This window comes from Taeniopygia guttata, chromosome 5 (assembly GCF_048771995.1).
Source record: "Taeniopygia guttata chromosome 5, bTaeGut7.mat, whole genome shotgun sequence".
In the NCBI taxonomy this organism is placed as follows: domain Eukaryota; kingdom Metazoa; phylum Chordata; class Aves; order Passeriformes; family Estrildidae; genus Taeniopygia; species Taeniopygia guttata.
This window is the reverse complement of record NC_133030.1, coordinates 35662453-35672500: the sequence shown is the minus strand read 5'-3', so window position 1 is coordinate 35672500 and position 10048 is coordinate 35662453. Positions and strand designations below refer to the sequence as shown.

Genomic DNA, 10048 nt, shown 5'->3' with positions numbered 1-10048 from the left:
AGGAAGTTCTAAAAATCATTTAGAGAAGATTTTAATTTTTGAAAATTCATGTTTAAGAAGATACAAAATCTGTACCTTCCATTAGTAAAATTTCAAATTCAAATACTTTGTTTATGCACTGATACACTCCTCTATGATGTTTTCTTATTAAAAGGTTTTGTAAGCTATTTTATTTATTCCTTTATATGCTATTTTAGAAAGCAAAAATATTTAAATATTAAAAAAATTTATTAAAATGTTTATTTGTTCTAGTATATTTGACATGTACTATATCAAGCTCTGCAGAATGGAAATGTCACCAAAAGTCAAAAATTCTTCACAAGACAAAACGAGAATGTGAAATATCGATATTCAGATGAAATGTATTGTTGGTACTAGGAAGGCAAAATTTGCCAAAGGAAAAATAAAAATATGGCTGCCAATGTTACCAATTCCCCCTACAGGTGTTTTTAGACTAAGATAGAACACAGCTGTAAAGTACAACAAGTGAGTGATACTGTAGCAGAGGTACAGCTTTTCATTACTATTACTTTACTCTTCTGGTAATTTTAAAAAGCAAAAATACTTATTTTACACTATAAGGGAAAATAATATTGCTTAACTAAAATGTTCTCTGGGGGTAGAAAAAAATAAAGCAAAACAAAAGCACCGGTGAGAATTTCTCCTTAATGCTTGAATTGCTGACCAGTATTACTGGGTACACTGTATTTGAAGAGGTATGAACTTTTCCTCGGGTATGCTGATGGCACCAGAAGATCTGGCATCTGCTTATGGACAATTGCAACATGAGATTTTTCACTGGGTTACTGAAGCAATTTTCAATTGACACACTTTTCTGAATTTAGCTGATGGCAGTTCCAGCATATGGAGATCAGTTGCAACGTGAGAGACGTTTCTCCAAATAACAAAAATACAAAGCTTATTAATTTTAATCTTTGAAGGATTATGCATGATATTGTATAATTATGATAATCAAAGCATAAGTCTGAATGGAACAAAGTTTAAAAAACTGACTTTCTGCTTTCTCAAGAAAAATGGATATTGAGAGATAATAAAACCCCACCCTCCTGTAAGAACAAGATTCATGCAGTAGTAATCTACCAACGTTTCTTCCTGAAAATAAAACAAATTCTATATTGCAGACTCAAAAATATTTCAGGCATTTTAAACAGATGTCAGAAAGTCCTGCCTTAAATCAATCTGCACACCACTGGACAATGTATTACTCAAGAAGAGTATTGGTAAGATAGGCATGTATTTTTTGCAACAGAAAAAGTTGAGACAGTTCATGAATTGTCAGAATGGTCCTAGCTGGACAGAAAGTACCATACTAGGAGAATGCTTTTAACACAATTTTTTTGGTCCATTTTCCCATGATATTTTAGTGCCTCCTTTTCATTACTCCAAATAGTATGCAATATTCTGTTCAGTTTGCTATTATTTTGAAAAATAGAACAATTCTTCAACTTTGAAGTTCATTTAAATGGTTAAGCAGCACCACAAGCCTCAAAAAGGATTTAATTAAATAAGCATTTCAGGATTCACTCTACCTATAAAAATGTTTGAGCTTTAACAAGGAAACTGAAATATCCTCAGCTGTTCCTAAACTCTGCTTATATTCTAGGCAGATTATAAAAGTATGACAGGTTTTTTGTCTAATTATAATATACAACAGAAGTATGCTGTTCTTGAGATTCTCTGAAAAGAATAATTTAACCAGTTTTATTATCACAAAATGAAGAACTGCTGAGAGGTAAGTTGTCTACAAGTTTTAAAAACATAAATTCAAAACACTATTTTTTTTTACACATTTCCTTTTGCACATAGAAAAAATGAAGAAAGATAAAGTGACTTTATAACTGTATTCATTCCAGTAAAGGGGCATATATTTCACATGATGGAACAAAAATTCTTACCCTGATGGACTGACTGTAAGGTCCTATGCTGGCAGGTGCCCAGTGGGAAATGCTCTGTACATGCATGACCAGCTTTTCATCATGTACTACATCATCTGTTGCCATGTCATACTTATGTGCAAGGCAGTCAATGCAAAACAGCACTCCATCAGGTAACAGTGTTTCCACGCATACCCTGAAAACCCAAGATAATTATTTTTTTTCAAACAGAAGTTTGCTTGAACCAACTTCCAACATTTATTTTCCACTTTTGTTTTGTCTGGACGTTATCTTAGAAAATTTTGCCCGGATCATACAACAAAAGTTAGAGTATTGCAACAACTTGCTAGCATTAACACTGTTATCTTCTCAAGGACACTGCTGGCTCACAGACAGCTTCTTATCCACCAGAACTCCCAGGTCCTTCTTTGCAGAGCTGCTTCCCAGGACTTCAGTCTCCAGCCTGCAGTGCATGGGGTCATTCCTCTCCAGGTGCAGGACCCTGCACCTGACTTTGCTGAATTTCAGAAGGTTCTTTTCTGCTCATCTCTCCAACCTGTCGAGGTCCTACTACAGGGCTGCACAGCCCTCTGGGGTACTGACCACTCCTCCCAGATTGGTGCCACCAGTGAACTTGCTGAGGAGGGATCTAATATTGTACCTTGGGGCACACTATTAGTGACAGGTCTCCAACTAGACCCTGTGCCACTGATTATGACCCTCTGGCATCTGCAATTCTGACAGTTCTCAATCCACCTCTCTGGTCACTCATCCAGTCCACACTTCCCTATGAAGCTGCCAAGTGACAGTGCCAAAGTTTTCTAAAAAGCAGTAACTTATAGTTCCTTTACAACCTTCTCACAGGTTATTTGTAAAACTAGCATATTTTTCTGCTATACTTTAAGTTGCATGACAGATACATACATACGACAGGACTCAAAATCTACTTAAGCATTCATTTATAAAGTTCACTTTTGTTTCCTCCAAAGAAGACTGAGTGTCTTGATGAACAGAAAGACGTGTGTTGCATGTGACCAGTTAAAAAGCAGGGGGAGTTGAGGGTCTATGTGAGGAAATCAACATTTCAAAGCCTGAAAAATAATTATATTTGCAGTCCATGCATAGAAAAGTCATTTAGCTCCCAGCAGGAATGCAACAAAAAATTACCGTTCTCTTTACATATAATGTAACAGCCTTATAAAATTCTTCCCATCTTGCTTATTTCTTCCAAGAAAACTATTTTTCTCCTCACCTCCTACATGTAAATATAGCATATTTTCCTCATTACCATCATCATAAGCATGGATGAATGGATTTTCTGTTTGGGCTGGTAAATTTTCAAGACAATTTTGCAAATTTATTGCAGATCCACACCCGAATCAGTGGTTCCAGCATACTGCTTGTGAGAACTTCCACAACAAGGCCTCTGTACATAATGCAATGATGCAACCATGCAAACTGCTGTATAATTTTTCTTCAGGACAAAATGCAACATTGACAAATATGCAACATAAACACAATGCTGTGGAAAGGGACCTGAGGACCCTTGCCAGTGGCAAGTTGAACAGAGTCAGCAGTGCCCTGACAGCCAGGAGGGCCACCTGTGTCCTGGGGTACATCAGGCACAGCATCACAGCCGGGCAAGGGAGGGGATTGTCCCCTCTGCTGTGCTCTGAGGCAGCCTCACCTCAAGTATTGGGGGCAGTTTTGGGTGCCACAGTATAAGAAAGATATAAAGCATTAGAGAGCATCCAAAGGAAGGCAAAAAAGATGGTGAAGGGCCTTGAGGGGCAGCCATATGAAGAGCAGCTGAGGTCACTTGGTCTGCTCAGCCTGGAGGAGATTTAGGGGAGACCTCATTGCACTTACAGCTTCCTCATGAGGGGAAGAGGAGGGGCAGGCACTGGTCTCTTCTCTGGGGTGACAGTGACAGGACTGAGGGAATGGTGTGAAGTTGTGTCAGGGAGGTTTAGGTTGGATATTAGGGAAAGGTTCTTCACCCACAGGGTGGTCGGCACTGGAGCAGGGTCCCCAGGGAAGTGGTCACAGCACCCACCAGACGGAGCTCAAGAAGCTTTTGGCATACGCTCTCAGACACAGCGTGTGACTCTTAAGGTGTCCTGTGCAGGATCATGAATTAGACTTTGACAATCCTTGTGGGTCCCTTCCTACTCAGGATATTCTATGATGCTCTGAAAACTGTTTGCTCTATAAAAATAAAAGTAAAAAGCCATTTTCCTGCAACTTCCTAATCTTTCCAGCTTTTTATTTTATTGATGGGAGGCTATGTAGCTGGCTATGCAAATGTGGAGGCCTAAAACATGCAGGCATAAGAAATGAAAGTTAAATTTTGAGAAGCTGAGTACTATAAAGAGAACCTACAACACACAGGAGTGGAGACTAATTTTGTGTAGTTTGCATCTGGGATTAGATCCCTCCTCTGAAGGCATACACAGCCAGCCCTCCCATTTCTCTCTGATTTAATAATCCTGGCCTACTGTCAGCATCTTGAGAAGTCTCTCTCTGCTTGTTTTGGGTCTGACACCCAGACAGTGTAGTGGAATGTAATGATTATCTTAACAATGTCTGAACTATTTGTCTTGCTACACTTAAAATCCACAAGAATCTGTTACACTTCATATTCATAAGAGTATAAAATATGGGATTTTTCATTAGAAAATTGCTGAACAGTTGGTTTTAAAAATATGAAGAAGACAAGAGGTGTGACCACACGGTTGACCCTGCTTTTAGTGCAGGATTAGACTAGATGGCCTCCAGAGGTCCCTAGCAAACTATATTAACCTATGATTCAAGTGAAATTTCTCAAGCTACATCAGTTCTGCATTCTCAGCATATTGTCTCAGAAGCATAAGAAATTACTGTAAAAAATTACAAATAACTGTAAAAAAAATAAGCCATTTTGACAAAGGCAATAAAAAATACAAACAGAAAATTAGTTTTAACACACATCTTTTTAAAAAAAGAAAAAATTAATGGGCTAGGTGTTTTTTATCCAATTTTCAACAGAAAACAAACCCACCACATCTGGATAACATAGAAATCACATAGGACACACCTAGACCACCAAGAAGTTTCATTATGTCAGACATAGACTTGGATGCAACATAGAAGATTTTGTACAACACATATTGAAAAAACTATGCTTTGTGTATCTATGAATTAAAGTGTTATCATCAGTGTAATTTCTTTTCACAGTTCTTACTGAACATGGAAGTGCAGCTAAGCTATCCATCTAGTGTGATTATCTGAGGGAAACACAAGATAACAACCAGATTGGATTGAGCCAAAGATCCATCTCATCCAGTATTTGTCTTCAACCAGAGCCAAGTGCATATAGGCAGGGGAAGAAAAGAAACAGACCAAATATAGTTTTGAAATAACTTTCAGTATCTCATGATGTAAATCCCAGGCAACTGCTCAGGTAATAATTTTGCTTTAGTATTTAACAAAATAAATGGAAAAAAGTGAGTAACATTTGACACAAAGACTTAGAAGGCTCCAGAACTCATCACTTTTAGGAAGACTTTATATTGGTAGTAAGGCTCCAGTAATACTTTTGACACTTTCTTCTGTAACACACTCATAGAGAAATTTTTGATGTAAGGGCTGGATGAGCAGAGAGTGAGGTGGAATGAAAATTGGCTGAACAGCCAGGCCCAGTGGGTGGAATCAGTGGCACAAAGTCTTACTGGTGAACACCCAGGTGCCTACACTGGGTCCACTCCTGTTCAACATCTTCATTCATAATCTGCATGATGGGGCACTGTATCCTTGGCAAGTTGCCATCTACATGGATGTTCACAGGATGAAAAAACAGGCACACAGGAACTTGATGAATTTCACCAAAGAGAAGCTGCAAGTCCTACACCTGGGGGCGTAACAAACCCAAGGTCCAATATATTCTGTGGGCCCACTGGCTCAAAAGTAGCATTACAGAGAAGGACTGGAGGTTCCTGATGGACACCAACTTAAGCATGAACCAACAATGTGCTCTTGTGACAAAGAGGTTTGATGATATCCTGGGTTGCATTCAGAGAAGCACTGCCAACAGGTCAAGGGATGCAAAAAAGAAAAGGGATGCAGAAAAGAAAAGCAAATAAAATCCCAGCAGTACAAACAGTTGTCAGTTCAATCAAGTCAAAAAGAACTAAGACTTGCAAACCATGTATTATCCTTCTGTAAGTCCATATTGGGGGGGGGCATTTGTAAACCTTATGGTATATATTAAAGCTGGAATTTCTAACCCTAGTGGTTTTGACATGAGCAGCTGTGATGTTAATACTCCAAAAGGCAGCAAAAGTCTTCTTCTGTGAGACACAAACATTTGGCAAAATGCTTCACAAATATGACAATAATTCAGTCTATCACAGTGCATCATAAATATACTATAGCAGTAGTCTAATCCTACCTTGTTGGTGGACACAAATCAAATTCTGTCACATAAACTGAGTTTACAACACTGAAATCTTTCATGCTCTTCATATATAGATGAACCAAAATAATATCCTTCAGTTTTAGTCCCTCTGAAGTCAAATTAGCTGCAGAATAAAAAAAAATAAAAACTGTTAAAAACAGAATATTGTGAATGAATTTAGAAAGACAGCATAGGCATCCTGGTTTTGTTCAGCAAAACCAACTGGCAATAACCTAACTGTTATCTAAACATGACTGAAGATTTTGCAATATACTTTCCCCATTTAATACTTCTTTCTTTACATTCTTTCTCATGTTAATTTTCCAAATACACAGAAGCAGACTACAAAATAAGTTTTAGCCACTCTGAGCAGTGGTGAATTCTCGTCTCATGAAAACACACCATGCATTCATGCATGTAGATACGTTACAGCCTGAATTACTTGTATCCATAAATTTGATTGTCCTGGGGGGGCTTGGGGTGGGGTGCTCATTCTGTGACAGCTAGTAATCTACAAAGGACTTTGAATCACAAAAATACAGAACTGGAAGGGACAATAGCCGTCTTCAAGAAAAAGATCAAATATTTATATGCAATTCCAGAGGGACGCTTGTCTAAGCTGTTTTTTAAAAACTCTCACTGCAATAATAATCTCTGCATAAACAAAGAATTATAAATGGCTAGACAGACAATAGGAAACAGAAGTGGCCACAGGAGAAATGAAGGAAAGATGAGAGCAGAGGAAAGCTCAAGCAGACAGCTAAAGAAGAGAAACTGAGAAGTTAAGATCATCTGAATGTGTATGCATAGAATATTCCAGACATAATACTCAGAAAGAATGTATTACTCTCTGACATACAACAACATAGACAGACATGTCATCATCTTTGCAGTGTCCCTTTTGTAGCTCATGAAAATAGAAACTAAATGAAGAAAAAATCTTCTCTGAATATAGAACATATATAATAAGAGAGTACTCTGTGACCTAATTGAAATAAGCCATGTAAAGTTCTTAGAGTAATTTTGAGCATCTTGCCCTTTAATGTTACAGTGTATACATATATATATACTTATATATTTGTTTTTCAGTTGAGAAGTACAAGGGTATAAAGACAATCTCTGAAGGTTGTCGCCTTAGTGAGAAACAGTTTTTGTGTTAAACTTTGCAGTGCTTTTAAAGACAGTTCAGGATTTTGCACACTTTCATTAAGATTAGTTTGGTCACACCAGTACTGAATTTTGTTCTAAATGTCTCAGTTTTACTTAGTCATACTGCCAATAACAAAGGCAATCTGAAGAGGGGAGTTCTCACTTACAGAAAAGAAAGTGCGCATAAGTGATATAAGAGGCTATAATAGCAGCTGGAATTTCATAGAACGCCTATGAAGTTCCAATACAAATCCAGAAATATCACCTGATAAATTAGCATACCATGGCAATTCTGTATGGAAATAGAAATGCATTTGAATTCTAATTGATAGCAATCACTAGGTCAATACATCATCAGTTAAGGAGGAAACAAGGACAATTTTTGAATTTCCAGCCAACACTTTAGTCAAGAAGGAAGGTCTGCAGTTAAAAGTTCTGCAGCTTTATATGAACTAGTGGAGGGGGAAAAAGCCCTCGATCAACTGATACGTACCTCCGCACACACAAACTTCCCCACTCTAAATTTAAAATATATGAGCCAAAAAACTGAATCTAATTTGTGGACACAGAGTTAAGCTGAAGGGAGTGATTTGGGTAAATTCATAATTTCTACCTTACTTAAAAATATCTCCTAAGTAAAAGTACTATCCCTTATTCCCTTGCATTAATTAGAAGAATGGTGGGGAATAACTTTTCCCCAGCTTACAATCAAAATAAAATTGACTCCCAAAACACCTTCTCTAGTAGAAAGGCATACCTGATGAACTGGTTAACAAGTTCTTGGGCTCTTCACAACTTCAGTTTTTTCAGACACAGTACCTGAAAAGGTTTCCCTGCGTTCCCATTGCATCTGTCCTGGATATACAGGGAAACCTTACAGACTTTCAGTTGAATTTCAAGCCATTCATGGTTTCTAATAATTTATAGAATATGATCAAGTGACACTCACCCTTACTTAAGCTGAACTGTCCTAAAAGGTTACCTTGACTGAAGTACAGCTTTTTGATTGTTGTTGGTTGGTTGGTTGGTTGGTTGGGGTTTTTTTGTTGGGGTATTTTTGTTTGTTTTTTATTAGATGTTATCCAGAATCCTTAGCTGACAGTCACAAAATACAGTATCCAAACTGTCTACAGGAAGTAGCATTTAAGAACTTTAACCAGTTTTAACGTAATAAAACTGCACAGTTTGCTTCAGATTATGAAACTATGCCATGGTACATCTACACCAGAGCTGCTTTATATTATATAAAGCAAAGCAATCTTTGTCATCTTCCAATCATAGCTAAAAAAAAGTTTAATATGTGAGTTTAGGAAAACAAATGTATAAACAGCAATACACTGCATTACCTCCCATTCTTGGCTCCATAGAATTCTATGCATTCTACAGAACGTTTCATAGCATCTAGTAGAAAATTTCCATTTCCAAATCTTTTTGTCAGCACATATTAACTCTAGAGGTGGCTAAATCAGTTAGCCCAGCAAAGAGTTTAAAAGTACTGTGCTTATTCCATTCTCACTACAGTGAAGTTGAACTGCTGTACAGATTCAAAATACGTGTTCTGAAAAAGCCTTAATCTGTGCAAATTTGCAGATTAAGTTCTCAGAAGCAAATTGTTTTGTTTGTCATGACAGAACCATAATTCATTCAGTTTCCACACCCACTTCCAAAAGGAGAATAACTAAAAGAAATGTGAGAACTGAAATTTTCTGCAAAAGATCAGAAAACTACTTTTTTTCCTTACCATCATACAGGTAAGGCAAGTAATCTGTTGAAAGCAATAGGTAGGCTACTGCACTAGTCAGACACAACTTTTTTGGCAGATGCTAAGGCAAAATTACATAATGTTTGTACAAACTAACTACCATTCAAATATAATGAGAAAAAAATAAAGACTGCAAAACCCTCTTGCTTCAGTTAATAGATGATATGCAGATTTACACTAAAATCTACTGCCTTTTTCTGTAAAAGTCTGATCATCTCCACCTTGTTGGTTTCCCAGCAATCAAAAACTAGCTTAATGGCCTTCCACCAAGTATAACTTTGCTTCTGAAAAAAAGTTCTAGGGTTTCTTTATCATCCTATAATCAATCATGAATACTCATCTGGACATGCAAAAAAATTTAGATATGATAGGACAATATGTCATGCAAATTCATAAACAAGAATGTGAGTTTACCGATTTAGATACTAAAAATTATTTCAATTTTTGTGAATGAAAAGAAGCCTGTACAAACATACTTTACGGCAACTTTAGAATGAAAAACTACAAAACAAAACCATGAACATTTTATTTTATATGTGAGAATCATGTAAGGAACCTGGATTTCATGATTCCCAAGACAGCAATTTTGCCTTTACATCAGGAATATAAATTATATTTACTGCTACTGACCTAATCCTAGATGCCAAAATGTATATCAGCTTTCTAGAAAACTTAATTTAATTTTATGGAAGCTACAAACGTGTTTTAGCAAGTAGACAGCATCTATAGCACACATACGTACACACACTATATATTTCAAAAATGCTATAAAGAGAGCAAGTACTATGTAAATAGTTTTACAGTGAG

At 36.9% G+C, this 10048-nt stretch overlaps 1 protein-coding gene across 10 annotated transcripts in view; it reads right to left on the bottom strand.

The window, feature by feature from the left end:
- Nucleotides 1-10048, bottom strand: part of DPH6 (diphthamine biosynthesis 6) — a 230517-nt gene that overhangs the window by 143914 nt on the left and 76555 nt on the right. For all 10 annotated transcript variants that reach the window (XR_012056365.1, XM_072930168.1, XM_072930161.1 and 7 more), the window contains 2 exons: nucleotides 6325-6454; nucleotides 1917-2091 (listed from right to left, as the gene is read on the bottom strand). Coding sequence is in view for 9 of the 10 variants with exons in the window: in XM_072930168.1 (XP_072786269.1) it covers nucleotides 1917-2091; nucleotides 6325-6454 (305 nt within the window). In the remaining variant the exon portion in view is untranslated. The remainder of the gene's footprint in view (nucleotides 1-1916; nucleotides 2092-6324; nucleotides 6455-10048) is intronic.